The 18,703-nt window shown below is 36.6% G+C and overlaps 2 protein-coding genes across 2 annotated transcripts; both read right to left on the bottom strand.

Moving 5' to 3' along the window:
* Positions 1–4,797, bottom strand: rpl27 (ribosomal protein L27). Its single transcript, XM_056453567.1, has 5 exons — positions 4,706–4,797; positions 4,063–4,145; positions 2,815–2,984; positions 418–528; positions 1–92 (listed from the first exon to the last, which is right to left on the bottom strand). Exons 2-5 carry the CDS (start codon positions 4,141–4,143, stop codon positions 44–46), a joined length of 411 nt encoding a protein of 136 aa, XP_056309542.1. The 5' UTR covers positions 4,144–4,145; positions 4,706–4,797; the 3' UTR covers positions 1–43.
* A 1,072-nt stretch (positions 4,798–5,869) lies between these two features.
* Positions 5,870–18,237, bottom strand: rundc1 (RUN domain containing 1). The gene is made up of 5 exons (XM_056453568.1): positions 17,705–18,237; positions 15,149–15,307; positions 10,705–10,903; positions 9,167–9,262; positions 5,870–9,088 (listed from the first exon to the last, which is right to left on the bottom strand). Exons 1-5 carry the CDS (start codon positions 18,083–18,085, stop codon positions 8,217–8,219), a joined length of 1,707 nt encoding a protein of 568 aa, XP_056309543.1. The 5' UTR covers positions 18,086–18,237; the 3' UTR covers positions 5,870–8,216.
* Positions 18,238–18,703: the final 466 nt, after the last annotated feature.

An 18,703-nucleotide genomic window follows, 5' to 3' on the forward strand; every position in this document is an offset into this window, starting at 1 on the left:
TTTGTGGGATTTTTACAGATTTATTTGTGAAACCAACGAAAGCTTAGAATCTCAGCTTCTGGAAGAACCATTTGTTCTTGCCCGTCTTGTACCTGCAAAAGAAACATACCGTCATCACATGTTGGAAGAACACAAGCGCGTCATAGCGAGTGAACAGGATGTCCAGTGCCCGAGATCAGATTTGTTACTAAAGTCAGTCTCTGAACATGTAGCAGGTTCAACCCACAGTATTGAGCCAACTTCTGCCGCAACATTTAACTGATTCAAGAATCTAATTATATGATGTCTGAATGAGAATGTTTATAGCCGTTTACATGCAAGCATAACATGATTTACATTATTTAATGACACATTCAACACCAGTAATCCATTAAACTGCAAAAAAAAGAACTTGAGCATCTCTTGACAAACACGTACCTCTCCTCAAACTTCACCTTGGCCTCTCGCCTGGCTTTGCGTTTCAGAGCAGGATCCCTGAAAATATCCTTGTTGACAACGGTTTTGTCCAGAGGAATGTCAACAGAGTATCTGAGGAAAGACAAGCAAATGGACAGAATTAAACACTGCATGCGTTCATTAGACAGAAAAAAAAATTGATACAAAATAGAACATCCCTAATCATTGCATTTTGACACCCCTAGAGAATGGCATGTCCAAATTTATATTACAAAAAAATCATAAAACCGTATGCGAGAACTATGACATACTAATTTGACTCAAATTCAGTAGTAGGGAAAAAATTTTTCTTTTAAATTTTTACATTTAAATTCACCACTTTCATACTATATATAACAGTTTATGCAACAAGAGTTAATTAATAAGAGAATTAATTGTTAAAAAGTAATGTTTTGGTTATGGATGCACCAAAATAAATATTATGGGCCAAACCCCCAAAAATATGGATGCACTAAAACCCAAAATTTCTTTGTAATATTTTTTAAACAATATATATTTGCAAGTCGTGTTTAATTTAACAACTAAAACTGCATTCCTAGTTTTGGTTATCAAGTACTAGCATACTTATAGTGTGCAACGTACAAGGTTTTTACAAACATCTTTACATAAAGATAAATGATACATTAAATAAAATTTAAACCAATTTTCAAAAGTCTCTGCATTTTCTATGAAATGAAAACCTAGAATTAAAATAAACTAGGAAAACCTACTGAGAATCTAGTAGTTACTTGCATCTGCATAAGAAATCACATCACATAGGATCATCCATCCAACAATCCCCACATTCAACAAAACAGGAAGGTCCACTGGAATCATAAACTGTCTAAACTAGACAAGTGTAGCTAAAAACCACACTTTGAAAACTTTATAACCACTTCTATATACATTTCTATTCAAATCTTGGGACTAGTTGCACAGTTTCAAAAGAACGGACTTCAGCAAGAAATCAAACGGTTTAAATATTGCAATGCTGAAATTACCGTCCTTCTGAACACTTTCTATAAAAATGTTACGCAGCACAATAGTTTTAAACTTTGAAATTAACCCTCAACTGCTCTACAGGCACAGCAGCAATGGATGAAAAAGCATCTGCTAAATGAACAAATACGTACATGTCAAATGACAATCCTATGTTCTCTGAAGGTCAGCGACACAACACTTGAGCAGTGATGCTGAAACCATTTCAAATATTTCTGATCACATAAAACCAGCTCTTAGTGAGCGAAATAAGTTTTCAGGGTAACTTTCAGTTTTATAAGCCTAATTTACGCTGCAATGACAAATACAGACAGACAGTAACTTCATCTGCTTTTATCAGATCAGTGTTACCCATGCCGGTGTCTGTTGGCATCTATCAGAGTCTGTTCTAGCCAGCTGAACATAGTAAAATAGTTGTAGAGTGTCAGAGAAGTGATGCGCTGTAATCTGGTGTTCATCTGCATCTGTCATCACAGTGTAACTCAGGCTTTGCGGCACATCATTAGGGATGGGACTCATGAGGGACTTCAAGTTCTGATCTAATTATGTGGGTTCACACTGGACATCCTATTCACTTTGAAGCTCTCGCTATGACGAGCTTGCGTTCCTCCAACATGATGACGGTATGTTTCTTTAACAGGTACAAGGTGGGCAAGAACAAATGGTTCTTCCAGAAGCTCCGATGGTAAACAGAACAATTCTTAATAAATAAAATTCAAAATGATATTGGAAAAATCTGTCATAGCGATATTTTACTTTGCTGCGATTTATATTGCGATATGAACATTTCAGCAGATGACTTGAATAGCTCTATTTGGAATAAAATCCTTAACTTTGATTAGAATAAGTTTGTAGAGGAGCGAAATAAAGAAATGGAAATTATTAGATGGAGCAAAGATAAGTGAAATTAGTCAGGCATTCAGGTACAGTAATCGATATATTTTGCCCGCGATGATAGATCATGATATCAGCGATCACAAGAACACAATCCATATTAACAATATATTATTAACATTAATTTAGTAATGCTGTACAATCTAAATTGCTTATCAACAAGACTAATCCCCACTTTACATTGCAGATGCTGCAATGTGACTATTCTGAATGCCCACACTGTAATATCTAGTTGAAACAATGTACTGTGCAGCCCTACTTTGTAGTCACATCAAGGTTCTTCATCTTTGTGCAAATGAAGCAAATTCAGCAGCATATTACATACACATGGTAGTCCACACTTATTTTTCATTTTGTAACTCATGCCCCCACTGTCAAACTCATTTGAATGCAGAATAAATTCTAAATGTTTGTGAATTGATTCAAGAGTCAAGATGCACCAATGAAACGAAAGATGACCCTCCACAAGGGTCTGGGTTTACAAACCTGGTTGGCATGAGGTGGTTGTAGTTAAACACCTTCACGAAGGCCTTGATCTTGGACCTCTTGGCAATCTTCTTCTTGCCCATGGTTGCTGTAACTTTACGAGGATAACGGTCAATGCCTGCGACCAGAGCGTGGCTGTAAGGACGGTCTGCGGTGCCATCATCAATGTTCTGAAAGGAGAAAAAGATCAGAAAAAAGGTCAATATATGTTGATTGAGTATATTGAGTATACAGCAAATGTATCCCTTAGGGAAGCAGTCCTCATCCACGTGGACCAGTACCGGTCCGCGGATCAATTGGTCCCAAAAATTCCTTAATTATTTTGAAAAATGACCATATTCTCATTTACATCTCGGTCACTTGAGCACCCAAATTTAACCAACAAGCAGAAAAGAAACAGACGTCTTTGAAATTTTTCTTTGCTATGGGGAACATGCCCACTGAAGGACCCACAAACCGCCATGGAATGGATCTACAACCCATTTGTCAACAAATCAGGTGAATCCACCATGTCTGTGCACAAAGATCAACTGCTGGAGATCGCAAATGATGGCGGCCTTTTAGGGGCTGTTCAAGTTTCTTTTCAATGGAGGTGCCCGCGTTTGCCGCAAATTACGTGACATAACCCAGATGGAGGAGCTTGACCAGACATGCCCTGGCTCGAACCAATCGCATGGATTGAGCATGCCGTTGTTAATATGAAAATACATACATTTATGCTTTTTTGAAGTCAAACACTTTGGACAACGCTTGAACTAAATTGAAGACCTTGTAAAAATGTGATTAAGACTTCTTAATAGCTTTTAAGGGCCTTAATTTTCTCAATGGATTTATCAACTTAATACATTTTAAGAGCCCGCAGACACCCTGTCCAATGCAGTTCAAAAAAGTACATGTAGTATAAATAGGAATAACGAATGGAATTAGGCCAAACTACAAATGCCAAGTTGCACATAACCTCCCTGCATCTAACATCACTTCACCTGCACTTTAAATTTTATTGTGCATTTGTAAGTTACAATTACATGACAAACAAACTCTTCACTTGCACTTCTAAACGTACACTTCACTACCCCATGAGTTCTCGGGAGTAGGTTTGAAAATGTTTTCAGAATCTCAGCCAAAGTAACGGTTAATATGAACACTTCTATTCTTCTGTTTTCAACCACTACTCTGCTGACACCCAGAGCATATAGTTGGAAAACTACCCAATGAGAGAGGATGAGATATTAATGGAAGTAATGTTACCTTAACAATCACAGCCTTGCGTCCGGCATATCGTCCAGCCAGGACCATCACCACCTTACCAGGTTTCATAAACTTGCCCATCTCTGAAAAACAGACGTCACATTAGTTCCACACCAATCCTGAAGGCAAGACACCAACTAGAACACAAGCAGTTAACATCACCAGCAATTTTGTCATGTACAAATCCCCAATTATTGTAAACCACGTTTAAGTTAAAACTCTGAAAGCAAGTTGATTTAAGTGCAGCACATTTGTAACAGACCCGCATCTACCATACACATAGCAGCTTATGCTAACTAGTTTCTAGTCGTATTAAAACGCTTACGTTGGAATAAACGTCAGAGCACTTCGCAACAAAGCTTTATTTGGACTAATTAACATATAGGTTTGATTATATTATACACAAGCATATGTTGCCTCAGCTGCTCATCTATCGCGACCGGTAGCACAGCTATCATGTTGGAAGCAAGCAAGACGGTGCAGCTATAAACCCGTTATCTGCCACTGTCAGTGTGATATTTATTCAATAAACACTTTAGACTGTTGACAGGAACATCCCCTGCGTGAGTGACATGAACGCAAAGCCGCAGGTCTCTTTTGTTTATCGATGTTCGTGGATTAATTTCTCGTGTGTGAAACTTACTGATGGTGCTCTATGGCCGACGACAACAGGAAAGGAAGTAGAAAGAGCGAGCGTGACCCTTGACACCCGCCGCGAGTGACGTATTTCCGTCACAATGCGCGAAGTGTTCGTGGTAAAGCAGGATAAACACCACCCTCTACTGCAGTGTTTGAAACTAACTCATACGATCGAGTTTTAAAAATAAGACTATATGAAGAAATGCGTTTTCTAGTTCACGTGTGTGAAATTAAACAATTTACATAGGCGAATAAATTGATAAAGGGATGATTTATGAAATAAATCTTTATTTTTTCCTGAAAATGCCTTCTAAATTGAACAATTTGAGGAATGATTTACAGACCTGTGTATGTTGTAGGTTCAGTTCCAATATGTACTGCAATATTGTTTATAGTTGTGCACAGCTCTACCCAGTGGGAGTTTATGTTTGATGTAAATAAGGGTGTATTTATTCTTTTGCACAATACTGTGATTAAATTAGAATTACAAAGAGCGTAAACACGTGAAACATACATATCCAGTGTCGTACTCAGATACCTCACTAAATGCAGTGATGTCTAACTTTACTGTAGTTTTTAAATGGCTGTGTAAATAGTATATAGTGCTGTCTTGAGCATTTTCAGGAAGTGTCACCAAAATCTGACTTATTTTACATGGGAAAAAATGAACAGAGTAAACTGTGATAATGAAAAAACGACAAATCCATTTGATTATCTTGTTCATAAACAATGGTGTCAGGACTTTTCATCTTGATGACACTGATACTTTCATTGACATCAATACTTGCTTTTGAGGAATGAGCTCTCCATTTTGAGCAGGTCACACGCTTTTGCAGGTTATCAACAAGGTTTTGCAGTTTGCACTAATTGTTTTGAGAAACGCATTAACTGTTGTGCAAACGTAAATTGTGTTGTGAGAAATGCACCAAAGCCACTGAGAAAAACTGTCAGATTTTTTCAATATAATAACTCTGAAGCTGTCTACTTTTTAGATGTGCATATGTGAAATTAATTACTATTACTATGAACCATTACTAAATCTGTTGCTATTGATTAAATGTATTTCGTAAAACATAAGTATACTAATTAATGATTTAAGGAAACAAAAGATGACAACAACAGTAAAAGTATGGAGAGAATGTGACAGACTGAAAGAGCATCCAGAACATTTAATCACTGAAAAAAATCTCCATTACATCCGGTTACATCCAGCAATGATGGAAGAATTTAAAAAGAGGAGAGTAATTGTCAATGGTCAAATATCAGGAATCATAACTGTATGTTTGAAGACCTAGAAATATAACAATGTCTTGAATAAATATTATGGGAAATAGCAAAAAAAAGTACTTTAAATAAAAAAAGCTAGTTGATGAGGGCTAATCACTGTTTGAAAACCATTCATCCAAACCGGTGCAGAGAAATCCAAAAATCGAAACTGAGCCCATTTCCAGGATATGTTAACAAACAACCCCTTCTTACTGAATTCTTACAGTGTTCAGGATGTTTTGAATCAGAACTAGTAAAGTAGCAGGATACAATTTGGAAGATTGTACATTCAGGATTTCAGAGCAGTAAACAAGGATTGACAAGACGTGGAAATAGTAGATATTCAAGCAGAGCTTCAGAACGCCGGCGTTAGCAAAACAGGAAATAAATAATTCAGTCGGCATCGATATGCAGCATATCAGTTTCATATTCAGCAAATGTGTTTGACAACACGCTTGTAATTCAGTTTACAAGCTGTGCATTTTCTCCTGTAGCAGCGAACAAGCATATTTTATTTATCTTACAATCTTTTTTTGGGCTGGAACAGGCCAGTCTGTGGGAAAAAATAAGTTGAAGAGAGAGGAATCCAGTGATTTACAAACACCAGTGAGGATGTCTTTGTTTGTTCGGAATGACCTGAGTGTGTTGATTGACCTGTACGATGGTCTCTTCATAGAGTAATATGAAAACATAGACCAGTTCGTGAAATATAACGACCTTAAATAATGCAAAAGGAAATCAATCATGATTGTAAATAGACATTTTGATTTGTCGGTAACAAATAATTTAGTGAAAGCTAAGGAAATGAGTGCATTTGGCTACATAAAGATAACAACTTAAACATACTTAAATTACTATTTTATATATATATATATAGTAGTGTTTTATAGATACCGTAGTGCATCTCAAACATACGCAATGGTTCAAGTAATCAATTATACTTGTATTAAAAGAGTGAAGTGGTTGGTTTTGGTAAAAGCTTGACATAATAAATGCCCTTAAGAAAGGCTTCATGGAGGCAGTCAGATGCTCAGGGTCAATAAACTGAGCACATTTTCTTTGAGTTATATTAATATTAATGCAGCATATTAAAACCTGCCTTCATCAGAATTGCAGGTTTTCAATTTAACAGCAACATGGAGTCTCAAGAAAAGTGCATGAGTTGTGTAAGTTTTCAGGATAGTCCATACAAAAATGAAAATTCAGCCTCAAGTCATCAAAGGTGCAGCTGACTTTTTTCTTTAGCAGAACAAATTAAGATTTAAGCTGAAACTGTGGTCACGGTTTATGCAAGTAGTCAGCTACAGTTTTTATGACTAAACTAATACCTGTGGCTTCTGATGATACCTTGAGGTGTTATAAAGCGAAACTATTTGTATTTGCAAGAAATTGATCGTTATTTACAGCATTATTACAACACCCTCTCACATCATGATGCCACAAAAGACTCCAGATTGCCAAGAACACATTTATGACTGTTTGTTGAGGTTGTGGATCACAGGTAATAATGTTACAATGGTGATTTCCTTGCTCGGACTGATGCGCCAAATGTATTAATTTTGCCTCAAATCCCATTGACTTTCATTTTATGAATCACCAAAGGATTTTCAGCTAAATATTTTCTTTCCTGTTCTAATGAAGTAAGCAAAGTCATCTACTTCTTGGATGACCAGAGAGTAAATACTTTTTTTGTAGAGGGGTGGGGTTGGGGGGTGGGGGGATGAACTATCCCTTGATCAGGAAGTACTTTTTTTAATCGATTTAAATTTCTGAAATGAGATGTTTAGTGTTTAGCAAAATATTAAAGCCGTGACAAAAATAGTTAGAGAAATTGATATTGCATCGATTCTAAACTACTAACTCACCTGAATGGATTCTAAATGCAGTTTTTAACAGCAGACAGTGCTTTAGGCTAGTTTTAAACCTTCATGCAAGTTGGCTTTTATGTCATGAGATTAATGTAAACACAGCTCACTATGAACAATTTTGTAATTGGCTTAAACCTTAATGATTATTTTAGGTTTTGTATGCAAGTAAACACTGTGTATGTGAAACAAACAGCGCCATCTGCTGTTATAAACTAAGGTCTGAATCACTTCAAGGGAGAATCGTGATCCATTTTGAAAATCTCTACAGAGTCAATTTCCCGAATCACTTTTGACACAGCTCTACAGAATATAGTTGTTGTAATTTTTTTTAACATTGTGATGTTATGGAGGTTCCCTTTACCTCTTTCTATTCCCCAATGCTTAAAAAGCATCTTTGATGTTTTTCAGCTGCCTGACCGCCAAGTCTACAGGAAGGCTGAATTTAAGATGGCTGATGCGGCCCAGGATGCGCAGAGCCCCTTCAAAGCCCGTCTGAGCCATGTAGCTCCAGGGCTGGTAGTGTGAGTGTATAAGCGTCCCAGATTTACACAGCAGGTTGAGCCAGGACACAAGCCGTTGCTCATTGAGCGCCATGCAAACTAACGCCTTAAACTCGGAGTCTGTGCTTCGTTTGAATCGTCTGTGTTCTTTGAGGACCGTGTGGATGGCCCATAACAGAGACTGTTTGGGTGTGACCGTCACAGGACCGCCCCCTACTGGCAAACTAAAGGATTGTGAGAGCTGCCGAGCAGGCGATTCAACAAACGCCTGTCCGTTTTTGGAATGATAGTACTTGACAAAAAGCTCCCAGGGATGCAGGGTCTGAGGGGAAGAGCTGAAGGGGAGCAGGCAGGAAATGGGAGCCAGGACCAGGCTCATGCCCTGAGAAGGAGCATACAGTCCATGGGATAGCAGGTCCCGGAGCGCCACGGCCAGCTCTTTACGCACTGAGGCGGTGAGTTCGTCCCGAGGTCCTTCAGGCGATAGGGAGGCAGAATAACTGACCACGTGTTCATCTAGAGATGAGGGCTGATGGCGGGAGGCTAGCAGACGGACTCGCTCCACCGCTCCTTCAAGTTTCTGCAGAAGAGGGCCGTAATCTTGGGCCTCGGCACCCTGAGACCACATGTTTTGGGGCACATGACCCGCGGCACATCCAAACTGGCTCAGAGCAAAAATCTGCAGCACTGCTAGAGCTTTCTGAATCAGCTGGAGCCCCGTTTCCCGCATCCGCTGAGCCTGTTCGGGATCCACTGTAGGTGGTATAAAGGATTTCAAGTTAGTTTCTTAACTTTTTAACATGAAAAAATGGCATTATAAAGTGAAATCACCTCGCTTCATTCCTCCAGTGGCTCCAGTGTTTGGTCCGGCTGCTTGGGTTGGCTGGCTCTTCGTACCATCATTTAACAGAGGGTTCCCCACTTCATCTGAGAAGGGCAAGAACAGTGATGTGAATCTGAATGCATTTATTTATTACTCTAATTCCTCAAGTCGAGTTGAGCTTTACTGTCATTTCGCTACATTTGTGGGCACACACAAAATGTCATGTCTTGCAGGACCACAGTGCTACATAAATAAATATAATCATAAATATGAACAAAACCCTGAACGTAAGAGCTATTTTAACCCTATACATAACTAACATACTGGAGCGGTAATCTAGATATACATATAACATAAATACTTAAACTATACTATGGCCTAAGACAGACTACACGAGTACTTTTCAATGAGACAATATTGTGCAAGAGGTTGAAGAAAACAATTATGTAGTAGATTTGTGGTACATTCACACATAAACATTGTTGAGTACTTGTAAGATGGAGTTTAATTTAAATGTTTGGTGCAAATAGTTAAATGTTTGTTTTTACGGGTGGTTTATCAAGCCCACTCACCTGGGTGAGGCACACCTCAGAAATGCACAATGTTTTTTTTCTACAGATATGGATGATTGTAAGAAAGTGTCTGTTGCAAATGTGCTGGGAAAGTGTCAGAGATAAAAGAGTGTTTTTAATAGGTGACATAAAGGAAATTAAACTCAATATAGGTCAGAATTTTTACACAGGAAACCAGTCATTTGTACATATTAAAAGTCAATAGCACTTATTACAGTTTGGGGTAAAGTAGGATTTTCTTTTAATATTTTTATTTTGATCAAACAATTAGTTAAAAACTATTTAATGAAGGATCTTTAAAAAAAATACCACAGTTTCTACAAAATATTAAGCATTTTTGAAACACTGGTAATAAGAAGAAATTATCAGATTGATTTATGATGGATCACGTGACACTGAAGCACTGAAGTCCAAACATTTAGACCAAGTCAAAGACTTGTAAAATACACTGCAAAATGACAATTTTGTCTTAAAGTTGTTAAATAACTAATAAACTTCTCACCATCGACAAATGAGATATTAATTAAATTGATCAGGATAATGACATAACTCTCTTCTGTTGAGCTGCTTTATAAAGAAACCTTTTTTTTCCCATAATTGGATAATTTTGCCACACTGACAAGGTTATTAATCTAAATTAAAACAAACTCTGAACTAAATTGGTCCAACTAACGATTCTACAGTAGAGTGTTCTGTACATGTCACATTACTCAATAAATGTTAGATTACTAGACCTGACTGGGGAACCACTGCTACTGGAGTGCAAGACTGGAGTAATATTGGCTACATTTTCAAAAATACATAAAACAAGAAATGTTATTTTATACCAATAGTTTGCACAATATTACTGTTTTTAGATTACATAAATGCAGCCCTAGTGAGCACAAGAGACTTCTTTCTATATCAATTAAAAGAAACTTGAACGCTACAGTCTATTTGATTAAAATCACTGAACCATAAGCAGATCTCCTCACCCTGTATGAAGTTAATAAACATCTCCAGGTCTCTGATCTGGGTTTTGAGCTGCTCAACCAGCTGCTCTTTGACTCGAGCCGGGTTGACGATCTGAGCTATAGCGGCGTCCACTCTCTGCCGAAGCTCTTCTGGTGTGAGATTGCCAATGTCTTCATTCAGATTCACATCCAGCTTCTTGATCAGCTCATCGATGATCACCTACAGTATCAGAAAGATTTCATTTAAAAAGATTTGTTTGATAAAAAAATGTTCAGGCCATCCAAGATACAGCTGACTTTTATACTTCAGTAAAGATGTTTTTTTTCTTAGCTGAAACCTTGTCCTCTTTGTTTCATAAAATGTTTGTCAATGGCTAGCAACACTTTTAGAGTAAATAAAAAAATAGCATATAAGACAATTAAACAAATGAAATAACCATGGCTTCTGATGACATATTAGGGTCTTATATAGCAAATGATTGGTCGGAACATTAACTGAATGTTATTTACAAGAGTATTACTTTTAGTCCACAGCTTTGGCAGTGGTCCTCAGAAAATTCACAACAGTCTGGAGCACAATCGTCCTGTTGCATTATGGGGCCTATCATACACCTCGCGCAATAAGGTGCAAGACATGTTTCCACAACGTGTTGCTATTTTCAGACCAACGCAACAGCAATTTTCTTGTTTTAAAAATATTACTTTCTACATAAATATAAAAACCACTGCCTTCATGCCTTCTTTATCTCAGGGGGCTTTTTTCAGTTTATTCATGACAATTTTCTTTTGTATAAAGTTATTATTATTAGCAGTATTATTTATTAAATGCATATTTATATTTGTTTTATTAAAAACAAGCTTAGATTTGTCCACCTGTCAGGTTTTGGACCATATGGGGCATAGCATGTGTTTGGATATAACTCAGTTGTTTGACCACACTTCGTTATTATTGTTCATTTATTCGTTTGCTGGAAATTAGAACTGAATTTTGAAATAGTTTTGAAACAAATCTTTGTGCTTAACTAACTAAATTGAATATGTAGGCTAATGGATGTCTGTGGGTACAACACAGTTTCCTTATCCACAAAAGAGAGAAAGTGAGAGAAAGGAAAGGCCGAATGGAGGAGGCTCATTTTCTCATTCTCACACTGCAGATGGTCTGTTTAACTGTTTTCTCTCTACTAAAGCGTTCAGTTTTTCCACTTACAAAGTCCGCCATGTAAATAGCAAATGCACCATGGCGCGACGCAACTGACTCTTAAAGGGAATGTGAGATGAGACTCTGATTGGTTTATGCTTAAAACACACCCATAACTCATTAAGAGGATAAGCTCAACCCAGTTAGACCATGCCCCGCAGGGTAGAGCGTATTTTTTCATCCTTAAAATAGCAAAAGTGGATTCAGATACGCCCTTAATGCTTTTGCGCCCTGTGCTTCAGACTTTGTGCCTAGATCGTTAAAATAGAGCCCTATGATGTATGTGTCGGTGCTAACTTTCTTTTAGATATTTTTTATGACTTTAAAAGTGCTAGTAGCCACTGACCTGTATTTTATAATAAATCCATTTATAATGTAGGGAGGAACACAGTTTCATGATCTTCTTTATTGTTCTTTGAAAGAAAAAAGTGATTTACAGTCTACGGAAGTTCTTAAAGTCCTTTCTTGTTTTCTCGTGATCATGATTTAATATTCTCATGATCTGGACATATCAAAAGTTCTTTTCTCATTATTATGACTTAATTTTCTGGTGACCTCAACATATAAGATGTTTTCTTATCATCACGACTTAACTAAAGTTGTTTTCTCGAGTTTATGACCTATTTTTTGTGCTTATTTTAAGAGGATGGCCTGGACACACATACAGTAGCTTCTTCAAAATCACATTATTTGCCGGGATTCACTTTTTACAGTAATAATAACTTGTGGAAAGGATGCATTAGCAAAAGCAGGATCTTCATCATTCTTTATAATATACGAATTCATACATGCAACAACTTGTATAACAACCAAAATATATTATTGTAAATAATGATAAACAATCTTTCCCAGTGATGGGTTGCAGCTGGAAGGGCATTCGCTGTGTAAAACATATGCTGGAGAAGTTGGCGGTTCATTCCGCTGTGGTGCCCCCTGATGAATAAAGGGACTAAGCCAAAGAAAAATTAATGAATAATGATAAATATTCATATACATGAATATAATCATGAATGTACATTAATCATGAGCGTTTGTGTTCATATTATTGTTATATTATGGCTGTTTTGAACACCCTTATTGTGTTGCACAAAATTATTTCATAATAATATATAATAATTGACCATAGTAGTTTTTAATTATTTAAAAACTTTTCCTTTTTTATTCCAGCCAAAAGAAAAAATAATAATAATAAGAAGACAAAATAACAGAAATACTGGGCTGCACGGTGGTGCATTGGGTAGCACGGTCCAAAGACAAGCGCTATAGGTAAATTGGGTAGGCTAAATTGCCCGTAGTGTATGTGTGTGAATGAGAGTGTATGGATGTTTTCCAGTGATGAGTTGCAGCTGGATGGGCATCCACTGTGTAAAACAGATGCTGGATAAGTTAGCGGTTCATTCCGCTGTGGCGACCCCAGATTAAAAAAGGGACTCATCCGAAAAGAAAATGAATGAATGAACAGAAAAACTGAAAAATTCCTTACTCTGGTAAATATCTCAAAGGAGATATTTTGAAAAAGCATTAAAAAAATTCACAGGACTAATAAATTTGTCTTCAACACTTTATCCTGGATTTTTTTCATTTGTGGGTGAAATATTCTTCTGAGGTGAACTAATAAATAATAATAATAAATAAATAATTTAAATAAATATTTAAAAATAATAATAGCTAAATTTTATTCTAACATTCTAATTTTGACAAGGCCTCACCCATGTATCTGGACACATTTCTGAAAAGAAGTCTTAAAGATGGTAGTACCATTTCCTTGCTTTACAAATGTTTAGAACAGGTGAAAAGTCCATCTATGGGGAACAATAAATCTGCTTGGAAAGAAGAACTTGCAGTAGAAATTCCAAGTGAAATTTGGGAACAAAGTCTTGAACTGGTTCACAGATGTTCCATTAACGCAAGGCAATGTCTCATTCAGTTTAAAGTGCTTCATTATTCCAAGTGTAAACTGAATAAAATATTTCCAGATGTGTTGTCATTGTGTGACAAATGTAGATAGATTCCAACCTGTCTCATACCTATGTTTTGTGTCCCAAATTACAGAGTTCCTGGAACTAAATATTTCAGGTTTTTTCAGATACATTAGACATTCCTATTGAAGCAGATCCTATATTAATTACATTTGGAGTTTCCGAAACATTTTTGAGACTTACATGGGTACAACAACAGTTTTATGCAGTATAACTGTATATGGGTTGATCCCTTGCAAAAAAAACATATCCTTTTTTGTTCCAAATCTTAAATTATAGTTGACAGAGTTAACGGGTGCATTACATCTGGAAAAAAATCAGGTACAGTTGAAGTCAGAATTATTAGCCCCCCTTTGAATTTTTTACAAATATTTCCCAAATTACGTTTAACAGAGCAAGGAAATTTTCACAGTATGTCTGATAATATTTTTTCTTCTGGAGATTTGTTTTATTTCGGCTAGAATAAAAGCAGTTCTTAATTTTTTTATACACCATTTTAGGGACAAAATTAGTAGCCTCTTTAAGCTATATTTTTTGATAGTCTGCAGAACAAACCATCGTTATACAATAACTTGCCTAATTACCCTAACCTGCCTAGTTAACCTAATTAACCTAGTGAAGCCTTTAAATGTCACTTTAAGCTGTATAGAAGTGTTTTGAAAAATATCTAGTAAAATATTATACTGTCATCATGGCAAAGATAAAATAAATCAGTTATTAGAGATGAGTGATTTAAACTATTCTGTTTAGAAACATGTTGAAGAAATCTCTCCATTAAACAGAAATTGGGGAAAAAAATAAACACGGCGGGCTAATAATTAAGGGGGGGGGGGGGGGGGGGGGGGTTAGTATACCCTAATAGACAAGGTTTTGTTATTTAAAAGAAAAATGCCCCCCTTTTATTTAATTTCTGCAAACTTGTAATTAATATGTTTACTATGCCTTTAGTACCTACTTTTACTATTGGATAGCACTAGTGGGTGGGTGGTTGAAGGAAATTATGTTTAAATGTAATTTTTAAAAATTATGTTTTTTTTAATTATGTTTAATAATTAATTTTTTATAATATAATAATAGAGTTATTATTTTTAAGACAGTTTTTTTCTTTTCCTTTTTTTGGTCAAATTGTTAAAATATTAAAAGTTTTAGGTTTATATAAAAAAGTGTATTTACAAGTGAATGTCTGCTAAAATTTCTAATAATAAGAAAATTTTAATTGAAAAGTAATTCACAAGATGAACCTTCAAACGACTTGATGTTAACAGAGTGAGAGTATGATCAGACGTACCCTCTGTCTCTCCATGACGACAGACTGAGGCAGTGAGTCATAGCTGCCCTCCTGGTAGGCGAAGCGTTCCAGGTCGTCGAGTTGAGTCTTCAGCTGGAAAATCAGTTCCTTCTGCTTGTTTCTCTGAGCTTCCAAGCGTTCCCTCTTCTCCCGTTCACTCTGCAAATTACAGAAGCACAAAGTCAAACCAACTAAAGTCAACCATAGTGTTTACATTTAGTTGCGATCTGAACATATTTGCATGTGCTCCAGAGAATAATTATAATGAGATTTTAATTAGATTGCTTCATTTGGTTTAGCTTTGCTTTTCCTAGTATTGCAATACAGTTCAGAACAGACATTGCTAGAAATTCAACATAACCATAATCTTTTGTACATTAAAAGAGTATGCTTAATGGACTCTGAGGTACTAAAATGTAACCGATTAATATAAAAAGTAAATCAAGCCAAGTGTGTCATACCAGGAATAAAGTAAACACAAGCAGAAAAGGCTGCACAAGGGCAATGTTATACTCACCAATTCATCCTGCAAGAAAGTGTGTGCAGAAGAGGAAATAAGGAGAAAGGAAGACATTTTAATAGCAGTAACAGGATACTTCAACATACGAGGAGTTACAGGAAGAAATGGAGGGAAAAAGTGACTTTCCAGTCTTCCTTTTACCGTATTTGATATCATTGTTTGCTGATAAGGTGTTTGAATGACAAAAAAACAAAGCTTTTTAACAACACAGATGTGTGTGTGTGTGTGTGTTTGTGTGTGTGTTTGTGTGTGTGGGATGGGGTTTGCTTCATGTTCTTTTTTCAGGTGCCTGAATAATAATGTGATTTAATGAGACATGCTACAACAAGAATATCTGTAGCAAGAGCTCCTTATTCCACTGAATTATCTATTTTCCATCGCCTTCCACTGTAAAAACAACAACAGAATATACTGTGCATCTGTGGTATGCTCTCCCTATTTAACTTCCAACGTATATCACATAAATAATTCACTAAAACACACATCAATATGTCACTAGATCTATATAACTTTCTCCCCAAAATGCCCAAATCGTTTTCCAAGTATGTTTTAATTCACAGCTTGTGAGATGCGATTTCTCTTTTCTGATATTACTAATATTTTATGTAACATTTCTAAATCAGGTCATTACAATATTTGTTATCTGCAAAAATGTCTGAAATCACTTTCTTTTTTCTAAATTCAGCTATGATTGATACACCATAAAGACATTATGAGTATACAGGGATACCTAATATTGCTGTGTACTATATTTTGGGTTACTCAGTGTGTTGAGTGGTTTGCAGTATTTGATACACTTGTTGTCTTTCTACACAATTTTCTTTTAATGTTTGATGATTAAAGGGCGAGTATGATTATGTTACTTTATTGTTCCCATTTTAAAAAATGTATTCTTGCGCTCGCAGAGCAAAACAAGCTTTCAAACATGGGTCCAGGCAAACTGTTCAGAAAATCAGTTGGGGGAAATGTGAAACTAAATAAATTATTAAATTAGAATAGATTACAATATCAAATCAAATTTAGACTTAAAGAAATTAATAAACTGATTAAAAATACATTAAAAAAATACAAATTATCCACGTACAGCACTTTAATGCATTAAAATATGAATGTCAAATAAAACATAAAACATGACTCCCTCACATGAGGGACAGTGATGTTTGGTGTCAGCAGCATATAAAAGTTACCATTTCATCAGCTACAAATCCCATTTTTTCAGAGCAAAAATGGGTCTGGTTTGTAGAAGATTACCATTAAAGCTGAAAAAGAAACAGCCTAGCATACTAAACTGGCCTTAACCCTTTAACTGTGCAACAAAGAAAAACAATTGGATTGCATTTCTTAACTCCTAATGTCGCTATTCAACACACTCAATGCATTTTTTTTTCAACACATCTCATAATTTCTAAAATATAATTCTCTACCAAATGGTTAATATGTCCATTTATGGTAAAAGCACCGGAATTAATACATATATAAATACATAAAATATAAAGTGCAAGACCAATTTATTAAAAAAAAAAAATTAAAATTAAATTATTTTATCATCTTAATTTTTTCATGAAGTATGCCATAAAATACATTCATAAAATAGATTCAGATTCTCATTCAACATGTTTTGTTTTTTTCTTGTTTTTTTTTTTTTTTACAATAAAACCAAAATCAAGTGTAGTAGTGCAACAGGATTAAATTTGTTTGATTTTATTGTAAACCAACAATGCTGTGTGTGTAAACCATTATTTAAAACAGTCAAAACACGGTCAGCCATTTGGTAAGTATGCAGTTAAAGGGTTTTTAGATATTTAGATATAGAAAAAATATATTTTTTCCAAAACAACTTATCTTCCAAGCATGGCCAAGTTGGCATTTAGCTGGAATGTCAGTTTTATTTTATTTTATTTTTTTTGTCTGTACAGCTGTAAAGTGCTCAACCCCCCTGTATGAGAGACACTAGCCTAAATGACCAACTAACTATATATTTGGTTTAATATGCGTGTTTTTATTTTCCTTGTTCGTGAAACCATATTGAAACTCACTGAGTTTTCCAGCATATGAGCGTCCTGCGCCCTGCAGCCGACGACATGCGGGCATCCTCTGAAGGCGAACTCCTCGAGCTCCAGCAGCATCCTCTCCTTCTCATCGCTCTGCGCGTGCACGATCTGCTTTAGGCGAAACTGCACCTGAGCGAAGTGAGATGTTAAGGCGAGGAGCGATGAATTCAGCTGTTCCTGCTCGTCCTCCATCTTCCGCAGCCGGGAGACCATTTCTCCATCGCTGGAGGACACAGAGCCAGCCTGCGCGCCCGTCTTCCAGTGCTCATCCTCCGGGTTGGCCACGGCTCCCACGGGCGCCCAGCGCTCTCCGGCTCCCGCGAAGGCAGCCTCGCTGTCGGAAGTGGACAAATCCTCCGTCGACATGAGACTGACAGTTGAAGTCGACAGCCTCGCTGCCTTTCACCAAAAATAACTTCGACCAACTTAAACTGAGGCGCAGTTTGTTTGTTTTTTGTCAGATATGAATGCGCTACCGCTGCTTTAGCAGGTGCAGCGCCGTGTAATACTTACGTCCTCAGAAAACATTGCAACGTAATCGAAACAACTAAGATCTTGAAACAACATGGATCCAACGAACTTGAGTATCAATAGAGGAGCCCTCTCTATCCGTATGTTCTATGCGTCAACGATTGTGTGGGCAGGATGTTTACGTCAGTGCGTAATTGCGTCAGTTGAACGCACAGTTAAACCGACCGACGTCTCTACAGTTTGTTGAACCTTTTCTGTCCATGTTTACTTTTTCTGTTTGTTTTAATGCAACGCCCTGAGTGTCAGTGGGTTGGACAGCGTGCCAAACACACCCTTTGACTGTTCTGACCCAGCACAGATTTTTATTACTGTCGTGAACATGGCACCACTAACCAGAGAAATTAGATAGATAAGGTGCGTTACGTCATATCCAAATTACCGTAATCACGGGTCGGTTTGTAAACAATTTTTTTTCTGAGGTCTGAATTTTGGTGAAGTACGCTCTTTATCTTT

This window comes from Danio aesculapii, chromosome 3, assembly GCF_903798145.1.
Source record: "Danio aesculapii chromosome 3, fDanAes4.1, whole genome shotgun sequence".
Taxonomy (NCBI): Eukaryota; Metazoa; Chordata; class Actinopteri; order Cypriniformes; family Danionidae; genus Danio; species Danio aesculapii.